The following is a 12,987-nucleotide window of genomic DNA, read 5'->3' as shown; positions in this document are numbered from 1 at the left end:
GAGGGCGGACGCAGGAAGCAGAGCGTGTGAAGGGGTCAGCGCAGGTCAGTGTGACGGGTTACGGAGGGCGGAGATGGCGACAGACAAAGGCGGCGAGAGCTGCGGACGGTTCTGGGCCTGCCGCACTCAGCTAGGGCCGGGTTAGCTCCAGACTAGTACAAATTAGAAAGCTAGTGTGATGTTCTGCCTTGGCTGCGCTCGCATTGTTACGGCACAGTACGTGGATTATCGCCGCGTCAGACCTATGAGGTCTTTCTTCTCTGATGCCCATCTCACTGAGCTGACAGTCTGACCGGGTGCGACGATATCCTGTCGTACCAGTCACGACAAGCACCGAATTCGCTACCTGCGTCCTGCGCTCACCACTCATACCTCATCATCCACGGGCCCCTTTTCTGTTTCTGCCTGTCGCCGCTTGTACCGAGAATTTTAGTCAGGAGCAAAACCTGCACCTCCCAGCCGCCGTCGCTAAGTCTGTCAGTGGTCAATCACTGGCGAGGTCACTACTACCGCACTCACCGACAGCTACGAGAAGCCGTCTGATATGCTGTTGGATGAATGGCCATGCACCGACGCCTCCACATCTTCATGAGTATCCGTACAGGTTCATCACCCTATTCGGTGGTCTCTGATGCACGCCGCAAAGAGGAGGAGGCTGGATGGGTCTCCAGCATTCCAAAATAAGCCATTCCGCTCGCCGCTTCCAAAAGCCATCAAAGCCCAACCAACGGTAGAAGATGAGCATCTGGGACACACCTCTGAGCTCTCTGGTCAGAAGCTCTCTTCCTCATCTATTGCAACCTCGTCTCCAAATGTTGAACCCAAAGACTCTCGAAAAGAGCGTTCTGTCCTTTCCATCCGGCTCACAAAGTTGCGTCAGTCACTTGACACGGCCCAACAAGCCCTAGAGATCGAGGAGTCAAACCAGGATGCAGAGTTGCGGACCTTGATTGGGAAATGGAGGACTGTCGCCCAAGAGGCCGCAGAAGAGCTCTTTGCTGATGCCAAAGAAAGAGTTCAAGGGATGGGCGGAGTTGTTGCATGGCGGCGACGCATGAAGGAGGATGCACGGCTGTGGACTGACAATCAGGATGAACGAAACCTCTGCCATGGCGATGATAATGAGCAGCTGGAGCACTCCCATAGGAGACTGCCTGGTGAAAACATGCCATCGAGATTGGAATGCTCCCAAGACAGTGAGGAGGATGAAGAGGTAAGTCGAGACGTGTTATTCCAAGTCTCCCTGTGCGCACTAATATGGCATGCACAGTCTTTCACCATGGATATGATGCTTCGACAGATGAACATTGATTTGCGACTCATTGGCTATGATCGGCAGTTCGAGCGGTGGGTGGAGTGAGGGCCCCATTTGATCTAGATGCGCGAAGCACTCAACTACAGTCGATCGACGGTGCTATGGCCCATGGAAGCTGCACCTAAGAAAGCAAGTAACTGACGCTGGCCGCTTCTGTGAACCTTCTGTTGCCAGATGTGCGACTGTCTAATGCCACAGCAGCACCTCTGACATGGTTATATGCTGTGGTCAAACCCCAATCTCACTTGCATGGCGCCCTTCCCCCAGAAGGTCTGGCCGACGAGCTGCATTGAAGATTAGGGATTGGACGGCCAACATGTATTGCACCGCGTTCCTTTGTCCGAAAGTTTGCACGAGTACTCCATCAGAGGGCAAGCCGGGGTTTGAAGAAGCAGCTAGCCAGGGGATGGTAGACTTGTATACAATTATCAGAGTCTAGGTCAGCAACCTTGTGTAAATTCAATCGTCTTCATTCATAAGTGAGACGCTTCTCGGCATCCTTCTGAACCCGTACGCTTCACTGTTCAAGTCACCTTGTATCGTGGTTCATGATACCAACCACATTACGAGAACAAAGTCTCCGTCAAGTTTAGGAACAGTCGTAAATAAGTCCTCATTCTTCCAATACTAAATCTTATTTCATGTAAGCAAGAAGCTCGCCGAGCAGGCGGCCTAGGGTATCAGTACGCCGAGTATTAAAACCAGTCTTTTCCCAGCACCAATTTTACCAGTGGCCCAGAAGATCAATTTCGGCAATTACCAGTCCGACAGTACTCTCGAATGATGTGAAGGCCAAGGGCGGAAAGGTGTATAATACCATGTCACCGGACGTATGACTGGAAGTTCAAGTCCTCTCAATGATTTTATAGCCCGTCATGTCCAGTCATCCGATTGAGGAGGTGTTTGCTGACCGAGTCTTGGGCGGAGTCCAGGTCGACACCCGCGATGGCGTAGAACCCTCATGTCTTGTTCTTGATTATCCCGGATCAGCGCGCACGCGCTTTGTTGTTGCCATTCCATGGGGTTCAAGGGGTTTGCTGTTCCGTTGCGAGAATAGTCCGAATTTTACGCATCTCTCCCCAAAATGGCAAGACAAATCAAGGCTCGTCGTGGACTTTCCCGAGAGATATCCCGAGGATGCAGAAGAAGCTACCCGCTTCAAACGGAGTAGCCTTATTAAGGTGGCACGGGACACTGTCGTCGTCCACGCCCAGCTCAAGGTGGAAGCGTGCACCTGACAGGCTTGCAAAAGAATAGCTCTTGTTTCGTATTGTGGTGCATGAACCCGCGGCGGTGGATAGCTGGTGCACCTTGCTCAGAGCAAACCGAATCTCGGCTCGAAAGTCAAGGAGAACAGGCCCTTTGACGGTATCGTTCGTTTGGTGTCCATCCAGTGCGCTAAATTGATGATCAAGACAAGTGGACAAGTACAGTGTACCGATCATCTCATGACTGGAGGGCGACTCTCCTTGTTCCACACAACCCGACTCTTAACCCACTCAATCGCCTCTTTCACTCCAGTTCCGCGAAGCGCGCTGACCGGCAGAACACGACTGTCTCGAACCATGCCTCCCTTTTCGCCTTCAAACACTTTCCGCACAAACCCCTCCTTGATCCTCACCACTTCCAGACAGTCTTCGCGATCTTGTTTGTTGGCCAGTACCAGTATCGGGATTCCAGCCGTGTCCTCGCTATCGAGCACAGTCTCGAGTACGGCCCTGCACTCATCCAGCCGTCCCTGATGCTGCCCGGACAGCAGCATGGTTGGGGTCATTGGCGTCATTGGCGTCCACGGCGTCTCCGGCTCGTCGGGATCATCCATCTTGTTCAGGAAGCTCTTTTTGCGTCCATGCCAGCCGGGAGTCCTGGGCATATCGTCAAGCTCACCATTCCCCAGGTCTGTGCTGTCAAGCACAAAAACAACCGCATGTGCACTCTTGTAATAACTTGTCCACAGCCTGCGAAGGCTCATCTGGCCCCCGACGTCCCAGATCTTCAAGTACATGTCCGGAAGGTCGATCGTCGCAACGTTCTGGCCCACTGTTGGGACGGTGTTGCCTGCGGTGTCTGAAGGTGGCGCATCGCCTGTTTGGCCCGCGGGGTCGACCGCTGTATTATAGAGCGCTTTGATCTGGGAAAGAAGAGTAGTTTTGCCTGCATTATCGAGGCCGAGTAGGATGATGGAGTATTCTAATATTAGACGTCTCAGCTTCGCCTGGACGATCGATATGTCCTCGATCAAGATTGGCCACGGTCTTACCTGGCTTGCTTGTTGCATAGAGATATAATGATCGTATAAGATGGTACATTTTGGCTCCTGATAGCCTTGCGCAGAAAGGACCGTTTCTAGCAGTAAATCGGGATCAAGGAACCGAAGACGAACAAAACAAGGACGCGACAACAGCCACGTGTATCATCGTTGCAAGGACGCCTCTTGACTGTGTGATATGTCTCCGGGGGCACAACGGAACAGACACATCTAGATGTCTTGTCTCAGCTATTTGAGAGCGTGCCCGGGTTCTGTATATCACGCGGCGTCAGTGGTGTTCAGCCGACGGAAACGACGAGGATTCCCTTGGGAGGTACCTAGGTACACATGGATGTGTATCTGTATCCTCCGTCATTTGATGGTCTGACAGCCGATTTAGATAAACCGCCAATATAGTCGTCCTAGACAAGCAGACCAGGTCATATTTTCGGGGAAGCAGCGTCTGGCTGGTGCATACCTACCTGATATTGTTCACAGAAGGGTATGAGTCAATGCTTTCAGCTTCTGTCCGATGCCCGGAGAGATGCCTATGTCTCATCACTACACCGCAATCATTCCAACACTTTAAAGATAATTTCACGCCAGACATGATCTGGCACTTCAAGAAAGGAGCTAGGCTCCCTACCTATGCAAGTACAATGTCCATTTTCAGATCCTTCAGCACGTCCTGCCACTGGATGTCGACATCCTTTGGCGCAAGGCTCCGTCTCTGCCACAGCTCCATTGCTATATCCTTCGACTTCTCGAGATTCATGAATCCATGTCTCCTCTTGAGCATATACCAAGCCAGCATGCGCTGCTGCAGATCAATGCTTTGACACTCGCACGCAACGACGAAAGGTGGCCACACCAAGGTACACCCGATAGCATCCCCGCCCAGGTCTTCGATGTCCTCCAAGTGCGCCACGGCGAACTTGACCAGCTCTTGCAACTCGTCTGGCGGCCGTCGGCGCACGGTACGCTGGAAATAGATGAGGGAAGCGTAGTAGAAGACATACGCATGATGGCGTGTTAGTGCCTGGCCCCGTGGATCGAGGCCTTCGAGGTCCAGGCTGTCAGGTGTTTGCTCATAGAGCTGTAGCTCGAGTTCGTCCAGGGCCTCAGCGTCTATGCTGAGCTTGGTTGTGGAGAAGCGTTTGATGAGCGAGTTCATCATCACTATGTGTTTCAAAATTGGTCGCGTGAGGCCAAAAAACCGGTCAAGAACGTAGTTCCTTTCGTCGAGGAAGTCCTCGGACTCGACATTGACGGTTGACGGAAGGTTGATGTTGCATAGGGCCGCTATGGCCAAGTAGCCCTGATACACCATAGACGAGCTCTTGTCGCGGTCCCACACTTTGCCTTCAATAGTAGCCAGCCAAGATGCTCCCCCTTGTAGGTGCGTACGCCATTCAGAAGACCGACCCGTGATCATGTCCATGGCCGAGAACATCGTGATAGTCGCGAGAATCGAACCACGCTGATCTTCCGCTTGCCGATGATCATTGATATTGGCCAAGCTGTGGCGCAGGTGCATGATGGCTAGATGGTAGTGCTTCATTGCCAGTGTGAGTGTCTGTGCGTCGCCGTTGAGGAGCTGGCCACGGCTAAATGCCGATGTGGCGCATAGAGCGTGAAACAGGGCGATTGATCCAGTCGATTGGTCCGAGGGTGATGTTAATCCGGCAAGGGCCATAGGCGTGAAGACGCTGCGGAAAGGATTGTCTGGCCGGTCGATGGGGACGAGGTGCCAACACAAAAACGAGGTCCAATGGTGGATCAGTTCACGTTGCTCTGAAGGGCGAGGGAGGAGGTCAAGATGGCGTGATATTCTGGGATGTCCACCATCCGAGGTGCACAGTGCAGTCTCTCTTGGAGACTCGCGGTCGTAGACCGGAGTTGAAGCCCCCAAGAGCGCAGGGGAGATGATCTCTTCTATGTCTTGGTCTTCTTCATCGCTGTATTCCTCCTGGAAACCGATAGAGGGATCACAAAGCGCCCCCGCTTCAGCCGCCGAGTACGAAATGTCGACTTCGTTGCCAGCTTCAACATCAAGCGGAGGACACTGCTTCAACGCAAAAACAGAGAATGGACCTGACGACAACCCCATGGATTGCGTTGACAATCTGTCTATCGTCTCCAGAGCCTCTTGGACATCGATCTGCATGAACCGGGAGTCATCCTCGTAGATTTCCGGCGTACCAATGGCCCGCCTGATGTTCTGTTCTCGCTCCTGAGTATCGGGATCAACCCACACAAGTCTAATCCCGTAACCCTGACAGTCGAATCCGCCCTTCAGACATCTTGTGCACTCCGGTCGGCCCTCGTCACACTTGACATGTCGGTCCCGGCAAGTCCAACATCCAGAAAAGGTCTTTGTGTGTTTGATGGGTTGGCGGGGTTTCGTTCTCCTACGCACACTGGTGGACGATTTCATCTGTAAGTCAAGACCATCTCTTGCTGAGGCGAGGTTTGAAGGTCGCAAGCGTATGGTCCGTCATGGCATTGTTCTTGTCATCGCCGTAGAGAAGGAGTTTGACCGAGCGTGGTGGGTTATCGATGACTTGGTTGGTTGTACGAGGCGACGTTGGCCGGAAGATTGATTTTCCCCGACTGACCCCGCCATATATAGACGCTAGACTCCTTTCGTCGATCATGTCAGTGGTGATCCCGAACCTCCGTGCGCAGGTGGTGGCTCAGCCTCGCAAGGCATCTACATATCTGGATAAGGTAGCCAGATTGATTTCCAACATCCCCAAGTGTCCATGCTGCCCGTCAGCCTCTCTGCATCCTGTGTCCTCGACCGGGCTCCGGCTGCTCTGATGCCTTGTCATTCCTGGATCGATGTCGGTCCACATCCAACTTGATCAGGCCAAATCCAGGTGCTACACAAACCTCGACTTTGTCTCCGGCATCGTCATCCTCAACCTTCCCAACGATGCCACCATCTCTGCCATCACAGCCAAACTCGAGGGCGAGAGTCGAACGCGACTCGCGGGCCCCAAATTCCCCAACAATGAACGCTCGGAGAAGAAGAGAACCGAGCTAGAATATCACAAGGTGGGCAAGAAGGACTATCAACCGCACCGTTGGCTGCGCTCACATCCAAGCAACAGCTCCTGTACAAAGTCGTGACAGTCTTCCCAACGCCAGAGCTTCAGGAGAAGATATCCGGATCCGTCTTTACTCTACATGCTGGACAGTATATCTATCCCTTCAGATTCAAGGTGGGACCGATGCAAGTGTCTGACGCCATGGGCTTCAGCTGACATTGCGCCACAGTTCCCGTTCAACAACGACTGCCAGAAAAATCCCAGTCCTCTCAAGGACCTCAAAGTTGGCCAGCTGAACGTACAGTTCGCCATAGACACGACAAAGCATGTAAAGCGGACGCTACCGCCGTCTCTCAGCGGATTTCCTGGCGAAGCAGAAATAAAGTATTATATCAAGGCGACGGTGGTGCGGCCGAAGTTCTTTCAGGAGAACATTCGATCGGTATGGCAAGTGTGCTGCTGGAAATCCTTTCTAGTCACTAACTCGGGCAGGTGGCCGATGTCAAGTTCCTACCTATCGAACCTCCTCGTCCTCCAGACCGCCACGAAGAGACCTTTGCCCGCCGCAAGAGGCAGTTTCAGCCATACCCGGCTCAGCCACAGAAAAAGGGACTCTTTAAAAAGCCATCTACACCAGTTTCGGCGGAAGAAGAGCCTCCCGCATTACAAGTCGACGTCCGTCTGCCGAGTCCTGCCATCGTCACTTGCAACGAGCCACTTCCTCTTCGGATACTCGTGGAAAAAATCAATGATAGCTCTGCTACTATCTTCCTGAGTATGATGCAGATTGAATTGGTTGGATACACACGGGTGAGGGCTCACGACTTGGAAAGAACTGAAAGCACCACTTGGATCCTGATGTCACGAGCCAATATGAACATGCCGCTCGGTAACCTTGTCGATAAGGGCAAGGGTCGTCGAGAATGGAGATTGCCTTCTTGTTTGTGGGATGATTTCCCCATTCCAAACACTGTTTGCCCGTCTTTCGATACTTGCAACATATCTCGTCGATATGAGCTAGAAGTCCGAGTGGGATTGGCACATGGTATGGCTGATGGAGTGCGGCCAGAGTTGATCGTCCTCCCCCTTCGTCTCCCTGTCTCAGTTTATTCCGGGATTGCTCCTCCTCCCCAGCTTCTCCGAGCCATGGCCAACAATCCTCCCCCACAAACTACGTTCGCGGCGCCTCATTTGTTTCCCCGCCCGTCAGAGAACAGTGGGCCGTCCGCTCCGCCCTTGCTGCCGGACACGCCGCTGGCCACACCGACAACTCCAAATTCTGAGCTGAGCTCCTTCCCGGCTCAAATCGGTTCTTTCAACCCGCAAGACCAGCAAGATATTCCCGACGAAGCGCCTCCGAGTTACGAGGATGCCATGGCGGATGAAATAGCACCTGTGGATGGCCCTAGGCGCGACTATCAAGTTCCAACACAGTCCGGAGAACAACAAAGTGCTTTCAACGCTGACTCTAAACGGACTGGTCTTGGGCGGCGTGTTAGCGAGAGATTATTCCCCAGTAACGGACCCTCTGGTCCTCCCACCAGGACCGTGTCGACACCAAGCATTCTACAAGCAGCGCCATTGGCTGAGAGTGGGGAAGAAGTCTCCCCGAGCTCGCCGACGACAGATGAGATAAGCCGCAATTCTCTGTGGAGGAGAAGTCTTTCCACGAAAAAAGATTAGGATCATTCGCACACCTGCCCCCTCTTAAGTTGAGGCTGGGCCGCTTCTATTATGGCAAGCAAGGCGTTGATCTGGAAGGAATCTTTTTCGTTCTTCTGGGAGATCCAAGATTCATAAAAATAATATTTGGCCCGTCTCATTGTCACGAGAATGTAACAACTGGGAACTTCATCCCGGCCGCGGTCACGTCGGTCACGTGGAGTGACGTCATCCTTGATCGTGAATCTCGTAGCCTGTTTCGATGTTGACACTTGACTCCTTACCGTAGACAGTATATTGGAATCTGTCCTTCACAGTATGCATACAGGTTGGGTTTGAGAGTCCGCTCCCATCCTAAGGACAGAACTTCTCTGGCAATTGCATCCGTCCATTCTAACCACACATGCCGTATCGTCGAGGGATATCTGTGGAGGCTGACCTGCTACAGTAGCAGACGTCATGGAGACCATAAACGACAAGGTGAGAGCTTCCACAAGAGAATCTTATAAGGAGACAAGATATGTCTCCTTATGTCCCTTTTTTACATTCAGCTCGATAGGTGTTCCAGGATATGGTGGCTCCAAGTTCCGTCGATGGCAATCGCTCCTCAGAAGGCATTAATCGGATGGTCGTTAACGTTTGCAGACACCAGGTGCCGGTGGCCATCGAAGCTCAGGCTCAACTTCATTTGAAGCGATTGCGGCGGCTCTTATACCCACCCTTATAACAGCCTGTGCCTTTTTGCTTGCTTTCCTCGCCCTCAGATCGAGGTATCGGAACATCTATGCACCCCGGACATACTTTTGCACGATACCGCATAAGTAAGTCGTGTTCATTGACTGATTTCTCCTGTTGACCTTGACAGGGATCGGACTCCTTCATCTAGCCACGACTCTGTGTCTTGGTATCACGATTATCGGGTCCTGGACGACAAGTTCATACTTCGCCATTCGTCATTGGAGGCATATCTCTTCTTGCGGCACCTGCGCATGATCATTCTCATCTGTGGTGTTGGTTGCTGTTTGACGTGGCCGATCCTTCTTCCAATAAATGCTACCGGAGGGGGTAACTCTTCTCAACTAGACAAGATATCCTTCAGCAATGTCCTAGGTGGCAAGCGGCTGTATGCGCACGCTGTCGTCGCCTGCGTGTTCTTTGGTAAGGCTCGCCGACGGGGCTATAGACATGGACTGATGTTTACTAGGCTTCATCATACTTCTGATCACCAGGGAGAGGTTGTTCGTTGTGGGACTTCGTCAGGCTTACCAAAAGGTGCCCTTGAATGCGACGAGACTATCTTCCCGGGTAGTACTGTATCTATCCGCTCCACCCGAGGCTCTCCGTGAGCAGAATATCCAACGGTATTTTGGAAGGGACGCTGTCCGATCCTGGGTGGTCTCAGATCTCAGCCATCTCGAAAAGGCTGTCAGTAAGAGGGACAAGAAGATTGATAGCCTCGAAGGCTTCGAGCTGCAGCTGCTGAAACAGGCAAACAACAGGAATGGAAATGCTCAAAATGGTCGCGATACAGTGGGAGACAACTCTCATGAATCACCGCAGCCAGATATCGATCGGCACAAACCGAAGTCCAAGTCGAAATACATCTTTGGAGAAGAAATAGACAGTATCGCAAAGTTGCGCGAAGAGCTTCCTGCCCTGATCTCTGATGTGGACCAAGTTCGACAAGCAGACTCTGGTAAGCCGCGGGGAAGGACAGGAGCCATTTTTGTCGAGTTCAAGGACCAGGCCAGCGCCCATCAGGCTTTTCAGCAGGTACAACATTCATCCCCATTATCTCTGCAGCCGAAGTATGTTGGTGTCCTGCCCAAAGAAGTTCTCTGGCAGAATCTCAATCTCGAACCATCGCTGCGGATCACCTATTCCTACATTGCGATCGCAGTCGCCGTTGCCACCATCATTCTCTGGTCTATTCCTGTTGGACTGATTGGAACCATTTCCAACATCAACTATCTCACGGACAAATTTCATTTCCTCCGTTTCATCAACAACCTTCCGGAGGCTGTCCTGGGCCTTCTCACCGGCCTTCTTCCACCATTGCTCCTCAGCACTGTAGTGTCTTATGTGCCATATTTCTTCCAGTATGTGGCACAGAAGTCAGGTCAACCAACGACGACAGAAAGTGCGAAATGGGCTCAGACCTGGTACTTCATTTTCCAAGTCATCCAGGTCTTTCTCGTCACAACCTTCTCGTCAGGTGCGGCGGCATTGGCCAACAGGATCGCGAATGATCCAACCTCACTCCCGAATCTGCTGGCCAAGAATCTACCGAAAGCGTCAAACTTCTATTTGACATACTTCATCATCCAGGGTCTTGGAACAGCATCCAAGAACGTCCTGAACTACTCGGATCTGTTGTCCTATGTATTCTATTACAACATCTTAGCCAAGACACCCCGGCAGAAATTCAACACCTACTCACGGTTGAAGGGAATTAGCTGGTTCACAGTCTATCCCAAGTTCACCAACTTGGCTGTGATCGCAATCGCTTACTCGTGTATCGCTCCGCTCGTCCTCGGATTTGCAGCAGTCGGAATCTTGTTCTTCTACCTTGGCTACCGATACAACCTGCTTTATGTCGTTCAAGTCAAGACCGAGACTCGAGGAGAGTGCTATACAATGGCCCTTCAACATCTAATGACCGGAATCTATCTTGCAGAGCTCTGCCTGATTGGTCTCTTCGGTATCAAACAGGCGGCCGGCCCGGCGACGCTCATGACGGTCTTCTTGGTGATCACCGCCCTTCATCACTTAACAGTGCATAAATACCTCGCTCCTTTAGAGCAGTATATGCCTGTTGATGTCTTGTCGGAGGATGATGAAGAACAACCGCTGTTGAGTGAAGGGGAGGGAGGGAGAGAACCAAGGGCAAACCCTACCGAACAGTCTCGCGTCTACAAATTTGGCGCGGGCAAAGTCCCGGCCATCCTGCTTGACCCTCTGGCTGCCTTCCTGGAGCCGCACCTCTTCGCTTCAGAAGAAGCCCTGCGCCCTTGGTTGCAGGATCCTGAAGCTGAAAGCGAGGAAGGCAATTCGTACCGCGAAGAACAGATCAAGAATGCCTACCTGAACCCAGCCTTGACATCGAAAACGCCAACAGTGTGGTTACCAAGAGATGGGAGAGGCGTCTCCAAACATGAAGTCAGTGAAAACGAAAAGGCTGGTCTGCCTAGCACTGACGAGGGGGCGGAATTGACCCCCTCTAACAAGGTTGTCTGGGATTGTGAGGACTTTGCAAGCGTTCCTATCTTCAAGCAAGCAACGAGATATTAAGTCTCGGCGTCTCCTCTGTCCACCAATCGATTGATTTCATCATGCGTCCTCTGTCTTTCAGTGAATGCTGTTCACCTAGGACGTCGGCGCATAAAGAACCATTGTCGTCCCTTTGGGGAATCCTACCACACTCCTATTCAACTAAGGTACATTAGTATCACCTCTAAGTCTTGGCTTCTGAGGCCCTCGTCGTGACAGGGAAAGCTGATCCGCCAAATCGAGACATCCTAATGCCACTCCTGTCCAAGTGCACAACCAAGTCTTGGCTTGGATGATGGTCGTCGTTGCACGGAAAGATGATAATGCCAAATTGAGAGATCCTTGCACTACTCCTGTCTACTTACCGTAGCGGCCCCCCGGTGCACACCCAAGTGAAAGATCGAGTCGAGATTTGCGGTGTGTCTTGCATGTCCTCGTCGTCGCACTGAAAAGGTGATCCCGCCACATCGGGCAATTCTTCTACCACTTCGATACAAGTGTCACAACCAAGTCTTGGCTGAAAAAGGCCCTCGTCGTCGCATGGAAAGCCGATGCCACCAAATCGAGAGATCCTTATACCACTCCTGTCCCAAGATCCGCACCTAAGGCTTGGCTGGTAAGGCCCTCGTCGTTGCACGGCAAAGTTGATCTTACTGGATTGAGCAATCCTTCTACCAATCTTGTCCAAGTGTCGCGATTGAGTCTTGGCTGAAAAAGGGCCTCGTCGTCGCATAGAAAGCTGATTCTCACGCCAAATCGAGAGAACCTTATACCATTCTTGTCCCTAAGGCTTGGCTGGTATGACCACCGTCGTCGCACGAAAAGCTGATCTCACTGGATCGAGCAATCCTTATACCATTCCTGTCCAAGTGTCCTGACTGAGGCTTGGCTGAAAAGGACCCTCGTCGTCGCACGGAAAGCCCATTGCCACGCCAAATCGAGAGATCCTTATACCAATCCTGTCCAAGTGTCACAACCAAAGCTTGGCTAAAAAGGGCCCTCGTCGTCGCACGGAAAGGTGATTCTCGCGCCAAGTTGGGAGACCCTTATACCACTCCTGTCCAAGTGTCACAACAAAGTCTTGGCTGAAAAGGAGCCTTGTCGTCGCACGGAAAGCTAATTGCTGCGCCAAATTGAGAGATCTTTATACCAATCCTGTCCAAATGTCCTGGCTGAGTCTTGGCTGAAATGATGTCCCGTCGTTGCATCAAGCACCGGATGTGGGAGGTGGATTGCTTGATAGGTCTAGTGTGGGAGAGGTATCCAGGAGAGGTCTCACAGCATGTGCAATGGACATGGCAGGACACCACCGGTCTAGATTGACAATACACTACGGCAGAAACAATCAGTGGTCAACAGATGTCACAGGCAGTGCGGCATAGGACGAGATATAGACAGTCCCACCCATTCTTTATTACGCACCCAACTTCATCACTGTT

The 12,987-nt window shown here is 52.1% G+C and overlaps 5 protein-coding genes across 5 annotated transcripts; 3 read left to right on the top strand and 2 right to left on the bottom strand.

The window, feature by feature from the left end:
• Window positions 1-631: 631 nt before the first annotated feature.
• Window positions 632-1,360, top strand: A1O3_04487 (uncharacterized protein; the record flags this gene model as incomplete). Its single annotated transcript, XM_007734616.1, has 2 exons — window positions 632-1,213; window positions 1,271-1,360. The coding sequence occupies 2 exons, from the start codon at window positions 632-634 to the stop codon at window positions 1,358-1,360; spliced, it is 672 nt and encodes a 223-aa protein (XP_007732806.1).
• A 1,396-nt stretch (window positions 1,361-2,756) lies between these two features.
• A1O3_04486 (ADP-ribosylation factor like protein 1) lies at window positions 2,757-3,624 on the bottom strand (the record flags this gene model as incomplete). Its single annotated transcript, XM_007734615.1, has 2 exons — window positions 2,757-3,505; window positions 3,576-3,624. 2 exons carry the CDS (start codon window positions 3,622-3,624, stop codon window positions 2,757-2,759), a joined length of 798 nt encoding a protein of 265 aa, XP_007732805.1.
• Window positions 3,625-4,209: 585 nt separating this feature from the next.
• A1O3_04485 (uncharacterized protein) lies at window positions 4,210-6,000 on the bottom strand (the record flags this gene model as incomplete). Its single annotated transcript, XM_007734614.1, has 1 exon — window positions 4,210-6,000. One exon carries the CDS (start codon window positions 5,998-6,000, stop codon window positions 4,210-4,212), a length of 1,791 nt encoding a protein of 596 aa, XP_007732804.1.
• Window positions 6,001-6,407: 407 nt separating this feature from the next.
• A1O3_04484 (uncharacterized protein) lies at window positions 6,408-8,299 on the top strand (the record flags this gene model as incomplete). Its single annotated transcript, XM_007734613.1, has 4 exons — window positions 6,408-6,623; window positions 6,680-6,790; window positions 6,846-7,058; window positions 7,109-8,299. 4 exons carry the CDS (start codon window positions 6,408-6,410, stop codon window positions 8,297-8,299), a joined length of 1,731 nt encoding a protein of 576 aa, XP_007732803.1.
• A 438-nt stretch (window positions 8,300-8,737) lies between these two features.
• Window positions 8,738-11,569, top strand: A1O3_04483 (uncharacterized protein; the record flags this gene model as incomplete). The annotated part of the gene is made up of 4 exons (XM_007734612.1): window positions 8,738-8,758; window positions 8,924-9,099; window positions 9,144-9,436; window positions 9,483-11,569. 4 exons carry the CDS (start codon window positions 8,738-8,740, stop codon window positions 11,567-11,569), a joined length of 2,577 nt encoding a protein of 858 aa, XP_007732802.1.
• Window positions 11,570-12,987: the final 1,418 nt, after the last annotated feature.

The sequence above is a fragment of the Capronia epimyces genome, assembly GCF_000585565.1.
Source record: "Capronia epimyces CBS 606.96 chromosome Unknown aczIQ-supercont1.3, whole genome shotgun sequence".
Taxonomy (NCBI): Eukaryota; Fungi; Ascomycota; class Eurotiomycetes; order Chaetothyriales; family Herpotrichiellaceae; genus Capronia; species Capronia epimyces.
Note: the sequence above shows the minus strand (reverse complement) of the source record. Positions and strands in the feature narration are given on the sequence as shown.